This window comes from Gossypium arboreum, chromosome 3, assembly GCF_025698485.1.
Source record: "Gossypium arboreum isolate Shixiya-1 chromosome 3, ASM2569848v2, whole genome shotgun sequence".
Classification (NCBI taxonomy): domain Eukaryota; kingdom Viridiplantae; phylum Streptophyta; class Magnoliopsida; order Malvales; family Malvaceae; genus Gossypium; species Gossypium arboreum.
In genome coordinates, this window is record NC_069072.1 from 2,948,845 (window position 1) to 2,973,642 (window position 24,798).

General features: G+C 32.6%; 4 protein-coding genes across 5 annotated transcripts; 3 read left to right on the forward strand and 1 right to left on the reverse strand.

The window, feature by feature from the left end:
- Positions 1-2,057: 2,057 nt before the first annotated feature.
- LOC108486429 (uncharacterized protein At2g23090-like) lies at positions 2,058-3,850 on the forward strand. Its single transcript, XM_017790482.2, has 3 exons — positions 2,058-2,298; positions 2,431-2,471; positions 3,525-3,850. Exons 1-3 carry the CDS (start codon positions 2,223-2,225, stop codon positions 3,642-3,644), a joined length of 237 nt encoding a protein of 78 aa, XP_017645971.1. The 5' UTR covers positions 2,058-2,222; the 3' UTR covers positions 3,645-3,850.
- On the reverse strand, positions 3,639-6,327 carry LOC108486428 (uncharacterized). Its single transcript, XM_017790480.2, has 4 exons — positions 6,199-6,327; positions 5,871-6,010; positions 4,821-4,946; positions 3,639-4,693 (listed from the first exon to the last, which is right to left on the reverse strand). Exons 1-4 carry the CDS (start codon positions 6,232-6,234, stop codon positions 4,513-4,515), a joined length of 483 nt encoding a protein of 160 aa, XP_017645969.1. The 5' UTR covers positions 6,235-6,327; the 3' UTR covers positions 3,639-4,512.
- An 814-nt stretch (positions 6,328-7,141) lies between these two features.
- Positions 7,142-8,075, forward strand: LOC108484626 (40S ribosomal protein S29). Its single transcript, XM_017788481.2, has 3 exons — positions 7,142-7,297; positions 7,661-7,760; positions 7,874-8,075. Exons 1-3 carry the CDS (start codon positions 7,236-7,238, stop codon positions 7,880-7,882), a joined length of 171 nt encoding a protein of 56 aa, XP_017643970.1. The 5' UTR covers positions 7,142-7,235; the 3' UTR covers positions 7,883-8,075.
- A 6,155-nt stretch (positions 8,076-14,230) lies between these two features.
- LOC108484434 (QWRF motif-containing protein 2) lies at positions 14,231-18,115 on the forward strand. 2 transcript variants are annotated; one of them, XM_017788215.2, is made up of 6 exons: positions 14,231-15,971; positions 16,356-16,478; positions 16,952-17,068; positions 17,163-17,252; positions 17,414-17,521; positions 17,614-18,115. In XM_017788215.2, the coding sequence occupies exons 1-6, from the start codon at positions 14,754-14,756 to the stop codon at positions 17,692-17,694; spliced, it is 1,737 nt and encodes a 578-aa protein (XP_017643704.1). In that variant the 5' UTR covers positions 14,231-14,753; the 3' UTR covers positions 17,695-18,115. The 2 variants fall into 2 exon arrangements, with proteins under 2 accessions (XP_017643704.1, XP_017643705.1); XM_017788216.2 differs by having other exon boundaries at positions 16,359-16,478.
- Positions 18,116-24,798: the final 6,683 nt, after the last annotated feature.

Genomic DNA, 24,798 nt, shown 5'->3' on the forward strand with positions numbered 1-24,798 from the left:
TAAATTGGTATCCACATAACAAAAGAATAACATTGTAATGAACCTGAATTTAACAAAGAATTTTCATGGTGCTAACAATTCTTAAAAATTCACACCATCGTTTTAATGAGAAAAAAAAATTTAGACTAACTAATGACATTATAAAAGTTGAGTTATCAAGTCATGTCAATTTTAAAATATATAAATTAAATCTCAAATTTGAGTGAAATAGAAGGATCTGATTAAAATTTAACCATTTTTGTAATTAAAAAAATAGAGGGATTGCAATTGAAATTTACCCGTAATATTCTCAAGCAAAAAAGAAGAGAGAAAAAAAGGGTCAGGTTTTTAAGGTCTGTTTTTGAACATTAATCATATTTGTTCTTTTTGATACAATAAGCTTAGAACTACTCATAGTCCTTCCCCAACCCTTAAATAGGAGGATAATATATTTTAACGCACTTGAACCCACATCATTCTACACTGACAAAAATGCCGATACCAATTAAACTAAAACCGCACAAAAATAATTTTTCAATTCCAATTGCGATTATTTTTTGGAAATATTCGTGTGAAATGTTTGAATGAAGATCCAGTTGATCTTAGAGTTGACAGGGTCCAAGCAATAATTGAGGACTAGCAAAATAACCCAAATCTATTGGATTTCAACCCGATTTGGTTAGATTGGGGATGAAATTGAAAAGATAATCGAGTTTTGGGTCAGGATGAAATTGATCTTTTAATTAAAATTTTCGAAAGTTTTGATCAAGCCTGCATCGGCCCACCCCTAAAAACTATCAAAATACCCCTCTTTTAAATTTACATATCTTGATTAAAATTATAAATTTTATAATATTGTAACTATTTTTTTTTGTGTATATTTAAGTTGTATATTAGAATTGGTATGAATTAAGTAAAAATTAGTTGAATTAACGATTGAACCAGTTCGAATAGAATTTTTTTAAAAAATTTAATAATTTTTTAATAAACTGATTGAACAAGTAAACTGATGGTCTAAACAGTTCGATCACCAATTCAATTTTAAAAATATTGTTTAACGATACCTATTTACTAAAAAATAAATTCAAACATTAAATATTTATTTATTATTCCACTTAGACCTTCTCATGGGCTGGACTACTAGCCCAGGCCTGAAGATCCACTCAAAAAATGAGCTTAAGTAAAATTAAGGTCTATTTTTTATATAATTTGAGCTTTTAGCAAGATTTTCTTGGCCCGAGCTCAATTCGCCTGAATATTATGTTATAAAATAATATTGTATTAATTATATATATGTCAAATAATAATTATATATATTTATACGTATATTAAATCATTAATCCAATAACAATTAAACTTATTACTCAAAACTTAAAAAAAAACTTACTCAATGAGTAACCTAAACCAAAATATAAAATTTTAAAATTATATTTAATACAATAAAATATTTAATATTTTTATGTGTTTTTAATAAAATAAAATATTTATTATATTTATGATAGTGTTTTTTAATATAAATAATTTTAATGTGTTAGAAAACTTTTATTTTATCATTTGTAGTATGTATTATACTTTTAAAATAAATTAATTTTAAATAAAAAATTGTTGATACATGATATCAATGATAGTGGAGAGAGGGGAAAGACATTCTGGTGAAGAAGCAGAGAAGATCCTCTCTGAGAGGGTCTTTAAATATATATATATTTAGGTAGGTTTATCAAGTCGAATTTCGGGTTGAGTTATTATACATTTTATTATAATTATATAACAAAAGTAAACTAAAAAAATCAAATATAAACGGATCAAACTTGATCTAAATTTACATTTTTTAAAATTAGATTAAAGTAGAACAAAAAAATAAACTTATTTTCGAACCAAATTCGAACTTAAATAATTAACTAAATACCTTAAATAAATTGGATCCGAACCCAAACTCCCCCTTAATAACCCTTTAATTCCACCTCACAATCGGGTGATATATAGAACAGTAACAGATCTGACTGATGTACCTAAATTCAACTAGTTGGCGTTTTCCTTTATCGACAATTTCCAGCCTCTATCCTTTTGGCCCCCACTTGCATTACTTTATTCGAATCTACTTTCTTTGTGGTTCATTGTCTTGTCTCTTTTCTGCCCCCCCATTTCCCTTATTTTGCCTTTATCATCTCTGATAGTTCCCTCTTCCAAGTTTTCACTTCCAATTCAATCAAAAAACCCTTCTTTTTTTCCCTCATCAATCCACCATGGGAGGAGGAAATGGCCAAAAATCCAAGATGGCCCGTGAGAAGAACTTGGAAAAGCAAAAAGCTGCTGCCAAAGGTGCTCCCCAAATCCTTCCTTTCCACTTTTTCTTTCTTTCTCCATCTCTTTGCTAATCTTTGGGTCTGTGTTTTTAAGACCATCTTTTTAGTTAGATCCATCATTGATCTTTAAGCTTTGGTTTTTTGATAGGAAGTCAGCTTGAGTCTAACAAGAAGGCCATGTCCATCCAGGTAGTATCTTTGCATGCTCTGGTTTTCATTTCTTTCTTTGATTATAAAACTGTACTTTGCTTGATCTGTTGTTTTTGCCCAATGGTTTATGATTTATTTGTTTATCTTCCTTTGCAAAAGTTGGGAATTCCTTTGTTAGTTTTCTGTGTTTGTAGTTTGACTATTTTTGTTTGTGATGTATTTTTGAAGAGAGTGTTTGTTTAAATTCTTGAGAGAGATTCTTCGATTAAAGCTTTGTATGGTTTCATGGGAACTTATTGCTTGGTTCCTATGCGCGAATTACGATTTGAGAGTGTTTTTCTCTTGTCAATTGTTCATTGTCAGTAGACTTTTGGTCATTATTTTGTTTTGTCGAGGGAGACCGAAGTCTTCAAAGTGATATTAAGAGTTTGTCTTCGGAAAGTCGAGAGCTTGAGGTGATAGGTTCACACAGCTGGAGCGCCTCGTTGTGATGGACCGTGCGTGGTGTATGCCACTTAGAAGAAAAGTTACTCCCGCTCTATGAACCCATTGCCTCAAGCAGTTGATCTCTCGTTAGAGTTGGGAGACAAATTCCAACCGAGGGCAATACCGACCTGTTGAGGGATTTATCGACTCCCAACAGATGACACTTGGAAGACGTTTTAGGGAGGAATTGGCCTTTTCTCTAAATCTTCCATTGAAGAAAACCATGAGCAGACACAATACTTGAATTTAAGCTTCTCTTGCATGAGCTTTCACAAGTTACAAATATTGATGAGAAGAATTTGTATGATTGTCTGAGCCTTCCTAAAATTCTTATAATAAGTAATCATTGATTGCAAAAACTGCCTTTCTAGTGTTCTGTTTGAGTGGAATTTGGTAATAAATGCAATTGAGAATTCCAGAAATAACATTTCTTAACTTAGAACATTCATCATGTTATATCATTAGTTGATAGTGTCAAAATGAATTTAGACACATTTTGTGAACTACATTATCAGATACATGACTCGGGTTTTGGTTTCTTCTTCATATCATTGTTGTCCTTTGCTCGGGTTCCTCTGATAACATAACTGGTTTGCCTGAAAACAGTGCAAGGTGTGTATGCAAACATTCATGTGCACCACAACGGAAGTGAAATGCCGGGAGCACGCTGAGGCGAAGCATCCAAAGTCCGACGTGTACATGTGCTTTCCTCATCTTAAAAAATAAACATCAAAACTCTACAGAAAGAACGGGGATGTCAAGACAGCTTGTAATGCATATCATCTATCTATGTTGTATCTTGGTACTCTACAATTTATCTTAAATTCTCTTTCACAAGCCTGTAAAAAACTCACTAGCTGATTTTACTCGTGCAAACTTAATGTTTGTGTTCAATCATGGATTTGTATGATAACAGAGCTTTGAAGGAGAAATTCCAGTCTTTCACATAACTTAAGTCACTGAGATTCCCCTGACTTAAACATCGATAAGTCATCGTGCATCATGCTCGAATCTAACGTACAATCATCTAAACAACAATCTAACAGGGATCCATTCCAAGGGAACTCACTACCCTATTGGAAAATAATCTGTCTACATGAATGCAGTTGCATTAGTGAAACCTGAACAAATGCTTGACAACCGAAACACACAGGTTACCTTAGTAATACAAGGTCTATGACATGACAGCGAATTGTGTGCAATAGAATGCCTGGTCGTCTAATGAAGACTTATTCAAAATCAAAGAACAATTCAGATAAAAACCTAGACTGAGTAAATTTATATGGGCAGAAGATCAAATGTTTGTGTAAATTATTAAATGTGTAGAGATTGAAACAATTCATAAAGGCAGCAAGATCTCAACAGCTGAATAAGGTATGCAAAATTTTCTCTGCCTTAACCTAGACTGAGTAAATTTATGTGGTTTTGTATTTGGAAGAGGCAATATGAACCTTAAAAAGCCATCTATTTCTAACCATCAGTATACATAGAACAGAACTCATATAATTAAATTCAACTAATTTATTGTTTGATTCAATTCCAAACTAGCCTCCTTTTGCCATTACAGCCCTTCGGTCTAAAAACCATACCAGATTCAACTGCTTGATGGCACATCCATGGCCGGTTTATCATCCACCCGAGAAGATTCAACAGGCCGAAAAGGAGGGGCTTGACCAAATTTCAATATGTAAGCTGTCTCATGAAAAGGTCGCAGTTGCTGAATCAATTGAGCATCAAGATAAGAATCACAAGCGAAACACCAAACTGACAGGTCACTGGATTCACACAACCAAGAAAAAAGAAGTTACCGAGAAAAACTTCCATAGATATTTTTCTCTTTCTCGAGCAATAAATATATAGCAAAATGGGAAGTTAAGAAAGAAGGCAATTATAACTACATACCTAAAACTGAGCGCTATGGAATGGGTTGTTTGCTGATAATGCTCAAGCATATGCTTATTCACAAAACGGCTACAAAGCACAAGTTTGCAGGACAAGCATATCCAATTCTCAATTGGGTGCTGGCACCTTGTATGCATAAAATGTTTTGTAAGATTAGGATAATGAATTCGTATGATCTTTCCCTAAAAATCTACATTAAAGAATCCTAAAAATGCAAACTTCAGAGATGTTTTAGTAGCTCAATTGCTTAAAATACTAATAGCAGAGGTGGATGCAAAGGAGGGCAAGTAGGGGCCTACGGGTGTAATCGAGTCGAGCAGAACTCCAATAGTGACAAGTTCAAGCTCAAACTCGACTCAAATTTCAGGACTCGGTACTTGTCTCAAGCTCAACTTACATCAATTTCTAAACTCAGGCTTGAGCTTAACTAAGCTTGTTAATCATTTTCGTATTCAAGCTCAAACTCGAGCTTGATTAAGCTTGCTCGGAGTTAAGCTCTTTCTACATGATAATATAAAAATGTACTAAAAAATAAGACTTGATTAGGCTCATGAGCCATTTGAACTGAGTATTAAAATGATCAAACTTCGCTGGCTTGATCGATAGCAAGCTTGAGCTCGCTCTATAAATACCAAATTGAATTCAAAATTTTCAAGTTGAACTCGAATCGCTTATAAGCACCGGTATCTCATTTACATGCCATAGGCAGGACCTTAGCCTCCCTTGATTAAAATATAAAAATTGCATTTTAGCGCTATTCTAAAAGCTTTCAATTTAACACAAAAATTAATAATTTAATCTTGGATCCCCTTAAACATGTATTCCTAGATTCGCCAATTATTAATAGTCTCTCAATATGAATCAGAAGATCACTTCAGCTATAGGCAATTAAGCCAAAAAATTAACTACAAATATGTTACGAAAACTAAATGTCTAAACCCAATTTTTTATTAGAAGTATCAAAATAATCAACCAAACAAGGATATGAATTAAAGAAGTTTAACAAGAATTGTAGAGCTCAAAAAAATAGGGGGAAAAGGGGATAATGACCTGTTGCAGGGAGTGCTAGGGATTGGAATGTGAGTGAGATCAGAGGATAGGGAAGGCAAGTGATCACAGTGCGTTTTAGCTTCCACCCATCCTGATTCGGCGCCGTATGAGTCGTAATCATCTTCTTCGTGAAGGGTTTCCTGAAAACGCAAATGAATTTAAAAAAAAAAAAACTTTTGAAAATGGAAGAAACTACTGGGAAATGGAATACTCATGAAAATTCAGTAGCAGAATAGTTGCAGAAGTGTTAAAGAACAAATGTGTCGATGGTTATTTTTCAAGTGAAGCTGTATTTAGAGATCAATTAGCGATGAAATCAATGGGTTACCATGCGTGACGATGAAGAGCCCGCTCGGTTCGCCATGAAGACTGCCAGCAAAAGACAAGTCTTTTAGGGTTAAAATATCTTTCCTTGAATCGTTGAAATATTTATGGGTTAAAATATCCTTCAATTTAGTTCCATGCTTTTATTTTTGGGTAAACTCTACCCTTAGTCACTAAATTATAGTTAAATTTTCATTTTTATCATTTAACTGACGAAAGTTACAATTTGATCACTAAACCATTCAAAAGTTTTCATTTAAGTCACTAAACTATACAAAAGTTTTTATTTAAGTCATTGGGCTATTAAGCTTTTTCTAAAAAAAAGTTCCTTTAGTGAGCTTCAATTGATGATTCGACAATCAATTCGGTGGATTAGTACCCATCAATGAGTAGAAGAGTATACCTTAAATCCAAGTCGATCTAACGGTCAATGTCAAATATTGGAGAAATAAGTTGTTTGAATTTCGGTTTGCATATTTGTGATGTCTAAAGTTATTTCATGACAAAAAACTAAACTGTAGATGGGAAAGGAAAAGAGAGCTTCCAATTGGTGTAGTTATTTCGAACATAGAAAGCCATATAACATCGATCTTAACTGTTTAGAGACTTAAATGAAAACTTTAGAATAATTTATTCACCAATTTATAATTTTTTTTAGTTAAGTGACTAAAAAAAACTTAGCCATAATTTAGTGACTAATGATATAATTTGCTCTATGTTTTTTTAATTAAATAATGTATTTTTCGATTTAAAAATGCAACTTCAATTTAAATCATTTATATATCATCTTTAATTTAATCATATTATTGGGCCATATAAACTAGTTGGGCCAGGAGATGTTATTGGCCCTAAATAGGCTTTTATGGAACAATCAAACCCACAGCTGTAAACGGTTCAGCAAATCGGGGCCCCGCTTAATTCGGAAACTAGGGTTTTAGGCTCCGCATATATATACAATCATTTTCTAATTGATCCAAACACCTCCGTGAAATCTAGGGTTTTCAATTCCAGGCTCATTTCTCTCGCATTTTCAGAGCAATCATGGGTCATTCTAACATCTGGAACTCTCACCCCAAAACCTACGGCCCTGGATCTCGCGCCTGGTAACTGTTTCATCTCTCTCTGTTTTTTTTTTTTTTTTTGCATTGCATTGCATTGCAAAATTTCTAAGAGCTATGCATGTATTACTAGTTTTCCGGATGATGTTTTATTTTAGGCATATAGTAGCACAACGGAATGAAATCAAAATTTAGGTTGTTGATTTCTTCGATACCTAATCGAACGATGTGGCAATTTTAATTTTTGTATATAAGTGTTAGTGGCTGGGAATTTGCTTTGTTCGAGATTGTTAGTAATAAATGTGAGAGTAGTAGCATCTTAGGCTTTTGTCAAATCTGTTATTGTCTTGTTGTGTTTTATTATGTTACAATGACTTAGGATTGTTTTGTTTTGTTTTGTTTTGATAGCCGTGTTTGTGGAAATCTCCATGCCATCATCAGGAAGTACGGTCTCATGTGTTGCAGGCAGTGCTTCCGTAGCAATGCCAAGGAAATCGGATTCATCAAGGTATTACTCATTTGATGGTTAACGTTATCTTAATCTTCAATCTTCATAATTGTTCATATCTACAGTTTCTTAAACTTGGGTGTTTTCTTGTCTTTTATTTTTTTCTTTTGCAGTACCGTTGAAGAATTTTGTATGGTGTAAAGTAGGAAGGACTTTGTCCCTCTATGAGCCTTTTGTACTATGTTCTTATTTTTATTTTTTTTGAATTTGAAAGAACAAGATGCTGTTTTGTTTTGGTGAATTACTAAAGTGATTGTTGAACTAAGAATACTTTGTGGTTCCTCAATGAAGTAATCATACTGGTTTAATTTGGTATTTTCTTTATTGTTAAGTGTGCTTATTGATAGTCATTGCAATGTGATGATCTTCTTGTTTATTGGCATTTCATGTGTTCTCTAAATGGAATTAAGATGTTGGCTTAAATTGTTTATTCGTTAAAAACCACAGAATGTATGGTTCTGAAGTCTTATTGTCATATTTGGTCATAGGCTATGGTGTTAAAGGACTTTGATTAGTATTGTCCATGGAGTGGCTGCGTATTATTAAGTGTGCTTATTGTCTATGCAATGTGATGATCCTGTTGATTATTGGCATTTTATATGTTCTCTAAATGGATTTAGATGTTGGCTTACGTAGTTTATTCATTAAAAACTACAGTACATATAGTTTTGAAGTCTTATTGTTTGGTCTTGTTATGGTGTTAAAGGCGTTTGATTAGTATGGTCCATGGAGTGGCTGCATATTGTTAAGTGTGCTTATTGATTGTCCTTGCAAGGTGATGATCTTGTTGGTTATTGGCATTTCATGTGTTCTCTAAATGAAATTAAGATGCTGGCTTAAATTGTTTATTCCTTAAAACCCACAGAACGTATGGTTCTGAAGTCTTACTGTCACATTTGATATTCAAAAAACGATTAGCATTTAGCAGTTATTAGTTACTCATTAAAACTGTCGAAGTTGTAGTCTTTTATGTAGAAGATGCTATTGCTCTGGGCCATTCAGTTTTAGTATGGATCATGCATGTTAGAATCATTTTCTCTTGGGTTATCCAAGGTCTCTCATTAGAGAACAGAGGGATCGTAAAATCCCAATTTAATCTAGAAGTTTATTTAACTTGTGGGCCTCTATAGCACATTTATAATAGGTTTGTAATGCTACCCTATTGCACCATAACTTAGCTTTTAAGTTTATTTATGCATAATGATCCCCTTTTTTCCTAAACAGTAGGCAATATGTCTTAAACATAGAATACTCCTTGTAAGAGAGCTAAGATATCAACTTCACCTGTTAAGATGTTGCTTAACAAAGTTCTTTGTGTGATATTCAGTGAGAGATGAGGTCATGTTTTCATATATATATATAGAAGTTGACAAGATTTAAAAGTGAGTTCAACAACTAGCAAAAAAAAGGGTATCTGCAAATAGTCTATTTCACCAACTTCCTTTATTAAGTTCCTTCATCTTCAAGTTATCTTTTGTACCCTCTCTGTACCTTTCTTCATGATAGAATTTATGCTTAACATTGGTTCAAATAATTGTTAAATTGGCTTTCTTCCCTTAGATGTTCATTAAATTCCTACACTGATTCAGACCAAACCTTTGTCTTTAATCTTGTTTGTGTTATTGTCTCTTTTTAAAGGTTAGAAATCGAATTAAAAGCACGTGGTGAAATTTGTTGGTAACCAATCACAATTCTTTAGTTGAAAAGTGAAATTGAATGAGTTTTTTTTTTTTTAAAATTAAATCCTTTCTAAAAACATGTTTGTTATTTATTTTGTATCTTAGATCCCAAAACAGGTGGTGCCATCTAACAATGGCATAAATAAACTAAGATACATGCTTTTGCGCATGCGGAATCAGCTATTAAAATAGTCTTGGGTTTTGCTTGAATGGTAGGAAAGAAAGTTCGAAGAAGAAACGAATGAACCCATGTTTGTTTAAATCGGGTGGAGATGAATGTTTTTTGTAAGATTTTAGATGAATGTAGAAAATTGAGTTGAGTTTGATCCAGTTCGACTCCAGATTTAATTGGGAATTTAATTGGGATCCTCTAAAAGAGTCATAATAATAGGATGTAATCAGCCAAAAGTCGCTTCAATATTTGTAAGCTCATGCATGATCAAACATTAATTTTTAAGTTTAAACTTTGTTTGAGACATAATTAAACTATTTGAGTGTAGTTAAACTTGTGTATCAATTTGCGTACCCGAGATCAAGTATGATAGTTTAAACTTGGTTTGATAGTTATTGAATGGGATTCGAGTTTTTTTCGAATCAAACTCGAATAATTTGTGTTAAGATACCGAGAGGCGAAAGTGGAAAAGAGAAGCATAGTTGGAAAGCAACAACAATCATTTTCATTTCACAAGTATGTAATCACTTAGAAAGTTGGTTAACTGATACCACGCCAAAATAAATAAACAAACCAATTATTCTATGGAGTGCGACTTAAGCCACATGGCTGCAATGTTTGAAAAGTTTTCATCCTTCATCTAGCCACCATCATTTCGTAAATCATAGCTTAACAACATCAACAATTTGCTGACGGAATTGCAAGCTAAAGTCAGTTGACCAATTACAAAGTCTTAACAGCCTCTAATTAGAAAGTCTAATTGTTGGTTAATTAGTTTAATCATGCATTTGGTTTAATCATGAATGTGTGTGTTCTCATTCACGCCTTCACCCTTTTTTTTTTTCCTTTTCTTTCCCTTCTTCAGTTGCAGCCTCCCTTTCATTTTTTTCAATGGTTAAATTTAAAAATTCATCAATAGTTCCGATTTAATTATAATCTGTCACAGCTTTGTCTTTACTTTGACAAGAGCTCGGGTGTTTGAGCCTACCAAGAACTTGTGAGCATAGAAGATTATCCGCAACTATACTACCAAGAAAACCTTGATCCGGAATAATAGCATATGTCTAAATGAATAACACTTTAAAAATTTCTTGAAAAAACCTAATAATGTTTGATAAAACTCACTAGATTTTTCATCGTTACCATCCAAATTAATGTAGTTGATAACAAAATATTAGTTCATAAACTTAATATATTTTCCAGAATATTAGGGAATTAAAAATGTAAAAGAATGTTTATATAAAAAGGGCATTGATGTAAGCCTTGCAACCAAATCCAGCAGCCAAGCAGAAAATTCTATTTGTTTTTAGACATATGGATCATAACACCTTTTTTTTAATAAATAATAATAAAAATAATAATTTAAGCATTCTGCTTGGGTCATTTTCATATGATTACAAGTGTGGAACGATCAAATAAACGACCCACCACCTTTCCCATCTTTTCTTATAGTTGACTATTATCATTGTTTTTCACTTCCTTGGGTTTCAACTTTCAGATATATATGGAGTATATATTTATTATATATATAAATTATAATTTTTATTTTAATATTTTAAGGGTAAATTAAAGTTAGTAAACTATTAGAAAGTTTACGTTTTTGTCACTGAACTATACGAAAGTTTTCGTTTAATTTATCAGACTATTAAAATCGTTATTGTATAGCCTTCTCTATTCACACCGCGTGCATTAACTGAAATGTCTCATTCTTCGTTTCTTCTACAATTTAGTTTTTCTTTTATGAAATTATTCTGAAGGTCATGAATTTGCGAATCCAAATCAAAACAAGTTTCTTCTCTGATCTCCAACACTGACCGTCCGCTAAACTTAAATCTAATATATGTTTTTCATTGTCGATGGGCACTAATCCACCATACCAATTATCAAATCGTTACTTGAAGCTCATTAAACGAACTTTTAAAAAAAGTTAATAGCTTGATAACTTAAATAAAAAAATTCGAATAGTTCAAACACTTAAATAAAAACTTTTAAATAATTTAATGACCATTTTGTAACTTTTCAAGTTGAATAATGAAAATTAATATATTAGAAATTACAAAAGAAGGATAAGTTGACATATTAGAAACTTAAAAGAAAGGGAAAAAATAATTAAAAAAAGAGTTGGAAGGAAGGAATAATAAAGATTGAGAGAGATAAATAGAGACATTCCATCTTATATTAAACTAAAATTAACAAATGGGTTATAGCTTTGCTTGCAATAATCACAATCCCATTCCTTCTTAATAAATTTTTTTCTTAAAAGGGTTAATTTTATTTTAGTCCTTGTATTATAGTGAATATTTTTACATTGACCCTTTTACTATATTTTTTTGTCACTTTGCCTTCATTACTTTCATTCCATCCATCATGTTAGCTCCTTGATCATTTGCATTAAAAATAAATCTCACGTGACCGTTTAAGTCAATCAAAATGTAAACACGTGAACAATAGTAAAAAAATTATACAAGGGCTTATATATATATATCCTCAGTTACTTGTATCAACCTCAGCTGCTTGGAGGCTCTTTTCATGGGGGTTAGCTCATTCATGTCCCTCCTTTGCTTATATTATTCTGCCTTTTAATCAAGTTAATGTAACATTAATCCAAAGATTTATGCTTTTTATTTTCATAGGTTAATTTAGTTGGTTTGTAAAATTATTTTTAAAAGTTATTATTTAATGCATTTCAAATTTAAATTTTAATAATTATATTTTATTGGACTGCAAATAGTTGTTGATTTTTTTTAAGATTTATTGTTCGATTTAAAACTAAACATGTTTAATGGTTAGGATATTCATTGACCGGAGCGGGGCAATATTGAGGGGGTGATAGGTGCCAAGGCGAGGGACACTAAAATAGGAATGTAACATTTTTGGCCCTATAAAGTTTATAAATTATAAGTTAATAAATAGTTAAATTGTATTTTGACCCTAAAATAATAAAAATTAATTCAATTGTTTTAAAATTTAAAAAAATAATTTAATACAATGATGAAATTACATTTCAACTCTCATAAAAAATGTATAACCTAAATCCAGCCTCCCTTGAAATTTTTTTTCTAGCTTCGCCCATGTTTATTCGATTCAAATTAGGTTAAATTTGTAAACATGATATTTTAAATTTTGGTCCAGTCTCATCCAAATTTAACTACGAAAATATAACAAAATAATTTAAATAACGAAACTTACATTTTATAACCAAGGGGTAAATATAAAAACTACAAAAGAATTTCGGTTCAATGTGTAATGTCATACATGAACTTTAATTTTGTATAATTTAATTCAATTTTCACAAAATGCTAATAACATCATCAATGTTTCAAATCAAAACCATGATAACAATTTTACGTGTATAATTATATCGATTAAATTTTATGTATCAAATTAAATATTAAACTGAAATTAATGAGTAATTTTAATATTTATAATTTTTTCCCTAAATAATTCATGGTCCTCATTGATTGTAGTCACATTGATGTATGCTTCTAATTGAAGAAGTAGACAATTTCTCAATGTGATTGAAAAGTACTCAATTTTTGTACTACAAAAAGAAAACAACAATTTAATTTTGAAAGGTCATATTCATATTCATATAATTTTACTTCAGAGATTTTATACAAAAGTTGTAAAACATATCATTGGCACTCATCATTTATCACTTCTATTTCATACTTATAATAATAAGATTATATATTCTCATTATTTTATAATATTAATATAAATTATCGATATATCATCATTTTTATTTATATTGCATACACAAATAATTAAATTTATTTAATGTAAAATAAATTAATTTATTTATTTCTTTAAATATTTATCATTGAATCAAAATTAAAGTTTCATTTATGTATTTGAACCACGACCAAAATTTCGTCTCAGATAATTGTATAAAATCAAGTCCATATATCAAATTGCACATTGAATCAAAGTTCATATATACTTTTGAGATTTGTCCCTTTTATATTTGATACATTGTTAATTTGTAAGGGTAAACTACACCCAAAATTACTAAATTATTAGTAAGTTTATGTTTAGGGCACTTACTTTAAAATGTTATAAAATAGTCACTAAACTATTCAAAAGTATTCATTTAAGTCATCAAGTGTTGAGTGTTGAGTTTTTATTTTTTATTTTTATTTTTTTATATAAGTCAGGCTAGTAAGTTTCAAGTAATGATTCGACGATCAGTACCATAGATAAGTACCCATCAACGAGTCGAAGAAAATACCTTAACTCCAAGTCGATTTGATGGTTAGTGCTGGAGAAGAAAACTGTTTAGATTTTGATTCGTAGATTCATGACATTCAAACTTGTTTTATAAAAAAATACGAAATTGTAAAAAAGAAAGGGAACGGGAATTTTCGATTGATACGGGCGGTACAAATAAAAAAAAATCATACAACAACAATATTAACAATTTGATGATTTAAATAAAATTTTCAAATAATCTAATAATTATTTTTAAATTTTTGAAATTAAAAATTAAAATATAAACCAGGTGATTGCATCATACATTGTAAACATAAGTATTCAATCGATGTACCTACCATACCCAATACTAATTAATTTCAAAAGAATAAAATGTATTCAAGTTTTTAAAGAATGGGAATGGGGACAGTTAACCTGAAATAGTTATGAGATTGATTTATTGAGAAATCTGAAAAATTAAGGGAAAAAGAAGAAGCAAGTTTATTAATTTATAATCAGTTTCTGAATGGATTTCTATATGATTTTACACCATAAAGTTTCATTTATAATGCTTTCAATTCATTATAACTCAAATATAATTTATGAATAACTAATTAACCTAAACATCTTTCCAAAGATTCATAAGAACTCTTTTTCCAGTTTTTTTCCTTCCAAATCTCACCTTATACATACTATTTTCTTCAGTATCTTAGAAAACCCAGAAAATCTTTGTGGGTTTTTCACTGCTATTGGAGTTTAAATGCAGAATCATTTGGAATCCCTTTATGGGTTCTTCTCCATTATCGTGAGAATTGCTTAAAATCTTGTATATTTTGATTATTTTTCAGGTTTATCAGCCATGAAAAGGAAGACCCATGGTTGTTAATACTGAGAATTTTCTTTCCAAGGAAATGTAGAAGAGAAGATTAATTTCCTTCTTGGCAGTCTCTAATGATGATGGTGGCTGCATTTTCTCATTCACAACCTCCCCCAGAAAGTACCCATCACGAAGACACCCCGAAAAAATGGTCTCCTCTTAACGATAATGGCTCCACCGTAAAAAGAAAACCCAGAGGTAGACAAGTTCCTTCACGGTACTTGTCTCCTTCTTCTTCAGCGGCAACAACAATGGCGGCAGCAGCAGCAACCAAATTGCCGACGAGATTCCCTTCTCCTCTTCTTTCCCGTTCTACTAATACGACCGCGGTGGCGACGATGGGGAATAAAACGGCGACGGTGCTTCCTAAACGGTCTCAATCCGTGGACCGGAGGCGGCCTGGTGACCACGTGTCCACTGAATTATCAGCTGCTACCAAGATGTTAATCACTTCATCGAGGAGCTTATCCGTTTCGTTTCAAGGTGAGTCGTTTTCGATTCCGGTTAGTAAGGCTAAGCCCCAAGGGGGTTCTACTAGGAAAGCAGTAACTCCCGAGGGGCGTAAAACTACTCCAGTGAGAGATCACGGCGAGAACTCGAAACCGGTGGATCGGCACCGTTGGCCGGGGAGAACTCGGGAAGGGAATTCGAATTCGGGTTCGGGTTCGAATCCGTTGTCGAGGAGCTTGGATTGTTATGATGAAAGGAAAACGCTCGGATCTGGTGCAGTGATGGTTAAGTCATTGCAACAATCATTAATGCTTGATGCCAATTATGTAAATGAGGTTTCTTATGATCTCACTGCATCTGACACTGATAGTGTGTCATCTGGTAGCACTAATGGAGGAAATTCTAAAGGGAGGAATGGTTCCCATAATATCCTTGTATCTGCTCGGTTTTGGCAAGAAACGAATAGCCGGTTAAGGCGGTTGCAGGATCCGGGTTCACCGTTGTTTACGAGCCCCGGGTCTAGAATCAGTGCTCCAAAAAGTTTAGGTAGTACTAGACCTGCTTCTCCTAGTAAGCTTTGGACATCTTCGGCTTCGTCTCCTTTAAGGGGTCTAAGTCCTGCTCGGGTGAGAAATGCAGTTGGTGGTGCTCAGATGCTTGGTAATTCGGTTAATTCTCCTTCAATTCTCAGCTTTTCTGCTGATATTCGGAGAGGGAGAATGGGGGAGGATCGAATTGTCGATGCACACACGTTGAGACTTCTTTATAACCGTTATTTGCAATGGAGATTCGCTAATGCAAGGGCGGAAGCTACTTTCATGGTGCAGGAACTGAGTGCAGAGGTATGTTTAATCCTCTTTGTCCATCTTGTTGCTGGAGATGTTCGATGATGAATGTTTCGATTTACTTCATTGTAATGGTTTGTCAAACAAGCCGAACCCAACTATTTTACGATGAAGATTACTTATACTGCAAGTGACAGCATAGTTCTTGCATATAATGGTCATGTTTTTGAATGGTAAATGCGATCAATGGTTGGTTAGTTTCGTTACTTGAGCTAGTTCTAAAGTTGAGATGCAGGGTTTTGCAATACAATGAGCATGAATGGCTAGGTTTTCTATCCAATAGCCTGTTCGGAAAATAAATTTGTGAATTTGGGATTATCACTTTCATGACGCTCTCTAGTAAGTCCGGTATGTTCATTGTGAATGTTCCTTCTTTTGTAGCAGAAAAACCTGTGGAATGTGTGGGTAACAATATCGGAACTGCTGCATTCCGTCACTCTTAAGAGAATGAAGTTTCTATTACTGAGGCAAAAGTTGAAACTGACTTCCATCCTGAAAGGACAAGTAAGATCCAGACTTCGAATTCATTTAAGCATCGAATTGTGTAGACCTTTTCATAGATACAACTGCTTCTATTTTTACTTTCTTCGTATTTATCATATAGAACATGTTATTTATGTCTGTATCCATGCTTTGCTTAGTCCAGAAGAAACTACATGCTGCATCGGTCTCAATTGATGAAAGTAAAAAAGCACTACTTTTAGAAATACTATTTGATGAGAACAAAATTATCAAAACGGGGACTTGGGTAATATAACGAGGAAATTTTAAGCTTTCTGCAAGGGTTTAAGGTGGCTGCCTGACCATACATACATTGACTCGGGCTTTACCAATCCCTTTAGAAACATGCTTTAGAAGCAATCACGGTTCACTTTTATCACGACATTAGTAGTTAGCGAATATTGGTTGGTTCTAATCAGGACAGATAAATTTGACTCTTCGTCATGACTAAAACTTGTTACGATTGACGACTGTAGATAGCTCATTTAGAAGCGTGGGCAGTCCTCGATAGAGATCACTCGAGTTCTTTGCTAGGAGCAACCGAAGCTTTAAAGGCCAGTACTCTTCGTCTTCCAATTGTTGGAAAAGCAATAGTAAGTTTCTTCCCTTTTCCCCTTTTTCTCTGCATTTGAATATACAATCTATTAATTCTTCCTCTTATGACAATCCGTTTTTCTCTCTTAATAGGTAGACATCCAGAATCTGAAGGATGCCGTCGGTTCAGCGGTCGATGTGATGCACGCAATGGCATCCTCAATATGCTCATTATCATCAAAGGTTAGCGTTACCAAAAAAAAAAAAAAAAAGAAAAAAGGCTGTAACGAATACCAGCGGACAGAAGAAAATTCTCATGCTTATTTATATTCCACCCGAATTTGCATTTCATAAAAGTGGCAAATCAAATCTTCCTAATTAACAGTACCATTTGTCCTTTGCAGGTAAAGGAAATGAATTCTTTGGTGCTCGAACTCGTGAGTGTGGCCGTAAACGAAAGGATTTTGCTCGAACAATGTAAAGAACATTTGTCCACGCTAACTGCCATCCAGGTAATTACGACATTCCGTTTTACATTCCACACTATTCTGCACTTGATCTGCTCATTGTTGCTTATCATTAAAGGTCCATTTTTTTCAATTAGGTTAACGAATGTAGCTTGAGGTCACATATAATACAACTAAACCGTGTACCCACTACCGGCTGCTTGACAACACATGCATAGAACTGATCTTTATTTGACTACTCACCGTAAATCCTAACATTACATTCAAACTCAATGTTTTTTCCGATGTCTGGATGCGGTCACTGGACAAAACACGAGCGGATCGAATATAGTTAGGTTCGGGTTTCTCATTTTAGAATGTGGCTTTTCCTTTTCAACTGATTTCTGCATATTTGCAAAGGAAAAAAGCATTGTATATGTAAATATTTTAATAACCAAAGATATCATTGTATTTTCTTGGCCTGGTTTGATTTAATCATCTATGTATAATGTTTGTTGATGCTTGTTCAACTTATAGATACAGTCCCCATTTCCATTTTTATCCTTATATTCATATTAACTGCATTCACGTTGATGTTGTGTGATTGTAATCAAGATTCAGTGCACCAAATGGAATTGAATGAACTTTCTTCATCATGAAGCTATGACCCATGGTTTATTTTGTCTCTTTCTATCTTGGAATCAGATTATATTTTATTTTAATTATATAAAAATAGTAAATTAGTCCTTAAATGTTATATTAAAGAATAAATTAATCATTTTTATTAAAATTAATATAATTAATAAAATAATCAGACAATTAACGTGTATCTGACATGAACGTACTGCATGGCTTAAAACCCAAACACGTGGTTCATGAATCATAGAGAATCACGAGAGACATGCTGATAGGGGCTGACAGTTCCAAAATTCTAGTTCATGATTTCTTTTATTACCACATTCAATGTTTCCCAACATAACCCTGGTGTTTTCAGTGGAGCAAGCTCTGTTCCAGTTGCAACTTGTAATGTTATGATACTATAGAACAGTGTGCATTTTCATCTTTTACGAAATTACTGGATTTGAAAATATAAATAGTAAAATGAATATATACTAGTATAAAAAAGCGATAATAATTTATTTAACCTTTTAATTTTATAAAATAATTATCTTAATTTTTATTTTTTAGTATTTAAATTTGTGTTGTTTGTCAAATTACCTTAAAATAGATGAAAAATTAATGTCTAACAACTTTACCGATGTGACATACGGGTAGATGTCATGTTAACAATGAATCATTTTTTAAAAAATTAAAAATATATTTAATAATATTATAAAACTATATAATTATTAATACACGTGACGACGTGGATATCTTGTCTTTTCTATCAATTTTGGAATGATTTAATAAATATTGTAAATTCAACAGCTAAAAGACATAAAAAAAATTAAATTGAGAGCTAAAATAATTTTTTTTTAAACTTCAAAGGCTAAATAAATCATTATGCCAAAAAAACATCATTTTAAAATATGAGTGTAAATTATTGAAGGAGGTGGGATTAACATCATGCCTCATTTAATTTCTAGGATAATAATATGCTAATAAAATTATTTATTACATATGCATAAGATATAAAATAAATTAATAGTTAGTACAAATTTAAAGTTAAAATTAGAAACATGAGTAATAATCTGTTAGGATTTCGACCTGATTAAGCAATGAACAAGAAAATAGCGGAATAAATTGAGAAATTGAACACACAAATTTAACGTGGAAAAACCCCTCCAAAGAGGATAAAAACCACGGGCAAAGATAATTTTACTATAATGGCAAAAAAACGAAGAGTACAAAAAGATGGAGATAAAAACTAAACTCTGAAAACCCGAAAACAAAGAATCCACAAAACGTAAACACAAAATTCTCTAAATGTGTTATGAGTTCTAATCTCTAATGGGTATATTTTCTAAGGTTGTAAAAGAGCCTATTTATAGGCTAAATTCATAGATCAAATAATAATAAAATAATCTAAACTAATCAGTGTTTGATTGAAACAGGTAAACAGAGTTTAACTGAAAGATTATTTTTCAAATTTGATTGAAAATAGGAGTCATATTTAACAAATCTCCACATTGACTCATATTTCCACAACGCCAACTTTGCCAAAGCCCGCCACGAGCCTATCTTGAACTATACAGGGAATTAACTGAGTCGAATTTGTGCTTAGAAACTGGAAGACTTCTAGCCTTTGACTTGTACACTGCCAAATCAAAACTAACCCGAGTCCGATTTTCACGAACACGGTCCCTAACTTTTCAAAACTCGCATCCAAAGAGAACCTCTTCAACTAAATAGTCATACCTTTTTCCCTCCTATGACTAAGCCGCCTCCGCTCCAAACAAGTTGACTTCAACTTCAGAGCGGAAGAGGACGTCCGATTTCACCGGTCATCGTGATAACCTTCCGTAATATAAAGATCGCGGTTCTTTTACCTTTTAACAAAACGAGAGCTTCACGAGATACTTTAATGCCGCTCGACTCGATGTTGATTTTGCATCCTTTCAAGTCTAAAATACTTAAGGAGAAGAGATTCTTTCGTAAATGAGGTACATACCTGACATCTGAGAGTGTCTTAATCGTCCCATCGTGTATCTTAATTTTAACAGTACCAATACCATTTACCTTACTAGATGAATCGTTTCCCATGCGCACAACTCCACCTTCAATCGAACTGTATGTGGAGAACCATTCTCTATTGGGACACATGTGGAAAGAACATCCTGAATCTAGGATCCACTCGGACGTGAGCTTGGTGTTATCGCTTGTTGACACTAACAAGAAATCATAACCATTTTCATCGGTCAAATTAGCACCAACTACATCTTTCTCGTTACTCTCAGCAGCTTTTTTATTTCGCAGTTTATAACAATCTGCTTTGACGTGACCTAACTTTTTACAATAGCGACACCTTTTATCTCGTTTCTTTGATGCTACCAAAACGGAAGCTTGCCTATCTGTCTTGCTATCCAAAAGAAGCTTATTGTCGAGTTTATCTCAACTCAACAAATGACCCTTCACATCTTCGAACAAGAGTTTGTCTTTGCCATAAATCAGGGTCTCCTTGAAAGACTTGTATGAAGGGGGTAAAGAGCACAATAATAGCATAACCTGATCTTCATCGTCAATATGAACCTCAACATTCTTTAAATCATTTAAAAGAGTAATTAATTGACTAATGTGATCTCTAAGAAGCTCACATTTGTTCATGCAAAACGTAAATAGACGGTGTTTTAACACTAAACGATTAGCCAAAGACTTAGTCACATAAAGAGTTTCTAACCTTTTCCACAAGGTGGATGAGGTCTTCTCCATCAATACCTCCTGCAATACCGTATTCGCGAGGCACAACTGGATTGCAGACAAAGCCTTTTCATCAAGCTCTTCCTATTCTGTTTTATTTAGATTCTCAGGCTTTTTCCTAGTAACAACCTTTTTCAAACCGGATTGAGCTAGAATTGCCATCATTCGAACTTGCCACAAATTGAAATTTGTTTCACCATCGAACTTTTCAATTTTAAATCTTGTTGCTGCCATCTCTGAACGGGCTGATTTATGAAAATTGAATTAGCTCTGATACCACTTGTTAAGATTTCAACCCGATTAAGCAACAAACAAGAAAATAGCGAAATAAATTGAGAAATTAAACTGTAACACCCTTAACCCATACCCGTCGCCGGAGGGTTAAAGAGTATTATCATATACAAAAGAGTCATATCAAGATAATTAGGTATAGCGATTTATTCTTAAGTTCAATTCAATTAGACATTGAAAACATTAAGCAAATCTCAACCACGCATTCACATTAACCATTTGGAACACATATAGTAACTTATCAAGCCATTTTCGCATGGCTACCCATATATATACATCATAAAAAAGATAGTTATTTAACAACAAAAAGTCAAGCCTATACATGCCATTATCGAAATTTAACTACTAGAGTACCAAGAAGCTTAGATAGTGTGGTCGACTTGACTTTGAGATCCCCGAGACCGTAGTGATTTAACAAAACCTACAAAACAGAGAATTAAGGTAACTAAGTAAGCATTACTATGCTTAGTAAGTTTTAAGCAATGCAAACAATTAATTTACTTATAGATCGATTATTCAAATTTTCAAAAAATCATTCCTAGATAATTTCCATTTTGGCCAAGTATCCATGAACATAATGCATATGTAGCAAATTCACCTCACTTGAATCTAAACTGAATTAAAACCAAATATTGAAATCAAAAATAAGATCATAAGAACTTGAAAAGCATCTCATTAACAAGTTTTAACCATGTTTGCAACAAAATCACAAATTCACTACAAGCTGTCTTCCTGAGCAACAGTCACTAAATTATTTATAACTGGAGCTAAGAAACTCCAAATCAAGTGCCATTAATTTTCCCTGAAAATAGACTCATATATCTTCCATCCATCAAATTTTCATAATTTTTGGTTTGACCAATCAATACCAGATTTTCCTTGAAGTTTTCCCCTGTTTCACTGTTTGACTATTCTGATCACTCTTCACTACGAATCAAATTTCTCATTATACAGAATTCAAAATATGTTATCGTTTATTTCATTTGAAACTAGACTCATTAAGGAGTCTAAGAATATAAAATTTATCTTATAACCATTTTTGTACCATTTATAATGATTTTCTGAAAACAGAATAAGGGACCTCGAAGTCATTTTGACTCTATTCCATGCCACTTCAAATATCTCATTATTGGCAATTCTTTTGCTTACACGGTTTCTTTTATAAAAAACTAGACTCATTAAGATTTCATGACATAATTTATTCAGCCTCTAACTCAACTCCCACAATTTATGGTGATTTTCCGAAATCACATTATTGCTGCTGTCCCAAGCAGATTTATTACACATTCTTTGCATTCATATTATTTAACATGTATATCACCAAATCAATCTCATGTAACCTTTCACCATAACCGAATACACACATACACATATGATATTTTCACATATACTTCTCATTTCACATTCATGATTCAATTCCGATCAATCTAACATATAAAAGTATATAATACATACCTGACCAACTTAATGCATTGAACAAATTCAATGGTGGTTTCCTCCGAACATTCGAAATCACAATCTTACTCAAATCACCGGCATTAAGCCTGCTAGGTTTTTAAAACACGAGTCCAATTTCTAGCACAAAGCCTGCGGACTATAAGTCCGGATATATTCCTTCAATGAGCACCATACATATTTATTTACAATGAATTCAATTCACATAACATCTCAAAATTTTGGTTTATTTACTCATTCGAATAGTGATATGCCATGCACCAACTATATAATTTTTTTTTTGCTATAAGCTTGAAGCATAATTTATTCGTCATATCAAGACATTATCAAGATGCACTAAATGTGACTATCCGAACTTACCTCGGTATATTAGGACGGTTGTGGATTGACTACTCTATAGCTTCTCTTTTCCTTATCCAACTTTGATCCCCTTGCTCTTGAGCTAAATAAGTATAAATAGAGATGTTTAATATTTTGATCAATAGTGTTTACTTATTATTCACATTCGGTAATCAAATATCAAACTCATTTTATAATATATTATCATTACCACAATTAGTCTTAAACCTACCGATTTCATAACTAATACATGTTCATACACAAATGCTACTTTCGCCAAATGCTCATGTAATTAAGGTAATAATTTATCATTCAACTTTCAAAACCAAACGTCATTATATTACTAAATATACATGCACCCACATACATAAGCTCAATAATCATAATATAACATCATGTACTTATATTACTTATGTGGCCGAATATACTTGGTCATACATACACATAAAAAAAAAATCATTTCCAAATTTTCATTTCATTTACTCACTAAGCCGAATACACTTACCATGTTCACATACATTCTTCAACAAACTTCTCTTTAAATCAAGCACATATTCGGCAAAAACAATGGTAATTTAGCAACTTTAATTTAACTCTTAGTTGCTTATAACACATTTTAAGCATTCTTTTTATTCTATCAACTCAAAACACACACATTATTCAATTATAAACAAATTTATGTTCGGCAATGGCATCAAACATGATAGCCGATTCTTCCCACTTAGCATCTAATGCATCCATATGATCATTTGTTTAGTTCAAACACCTATCTACCATTATTCATCTAAATTAGCATGAAACAATAACCATATATTTTATTAACTATCATGGTCGAAAGTTCTACTCATTCCTAAAATCAAAATTTTAACATGGGTTACCTAAAGAACTTGGTAACTAACTCAAAATTAACTTAAATTTCAAGAATTTAACTTAAACTTCTTACCTTAATGAAAACCTAAGGTGGCCGAATGGTTCTTCTCCCCAACTCTTCTTTACATTCGGCTAGAAAGAACAAGATGAACACCCTTTTTTTTTTTCACCCACTTTCTACTTTTAATTATTATAATTCCATGATATTAAGCCATTTAACTAAAATAATGTTAATATAAAATTCATATATTATATTTTAACTAGTAACATGGCCGGCCACTATCTAAAATGGGTAATTTAACATGCAAAACCATCCTTTTCAACACATGCATTAATAGCCCATTTTAAAATTAACCTATCACATTTCAAAAGTGTCTCACATAAGTCCTATTAAATAAATTCACATGCAAATGACCAAATCAAAGCTTGAATCTTTCACACATGCATGTTCACATATAATAAGCATCGAATATGACGGTTAATTATTTTTATGACTCGATTTTGTGGTCCCGAAACCACTTTCTGACTAAGGTTAATTTTGGGCTGTCACAACTCTCCCCCACTTAAGGAATTTTCGTCCCCGAAAATCTTACCAGTGAATAGATTTGGGTATCGTTCTTTCATAGATTTCTCGGTTTCCCACGTAGCTTCTTCGATCCCGTGTTTGAGCCATAACACCTTTACTAACGGAACCTTTTTGTTTAGCAACTCTTTCACCTCGCGAGCTAGGATACGAATCGGTTCTTCTTCATAACTCAAATCAGATTGAATTTCAACCTCTGATGGGTTAATTATGTGCGATGGATCGGATCTATAACGTCGAAGCATTGAGACATGAAAAACGTTTTGAATCTTTTCAAGTTCAGGGGGTAAAATCAATCTGTATGCGACTGGCCCAATTCGTTCAGATATCTCATACGGCCCGATGAACCTCGGACTCAATTTGCCTTTACGGCCAAATCTGAGCACCTTTTTCCAAGGCGAAACTTTAAGAAATACTTTGTCTCCAACCTGATATTCAATGTCTTTTC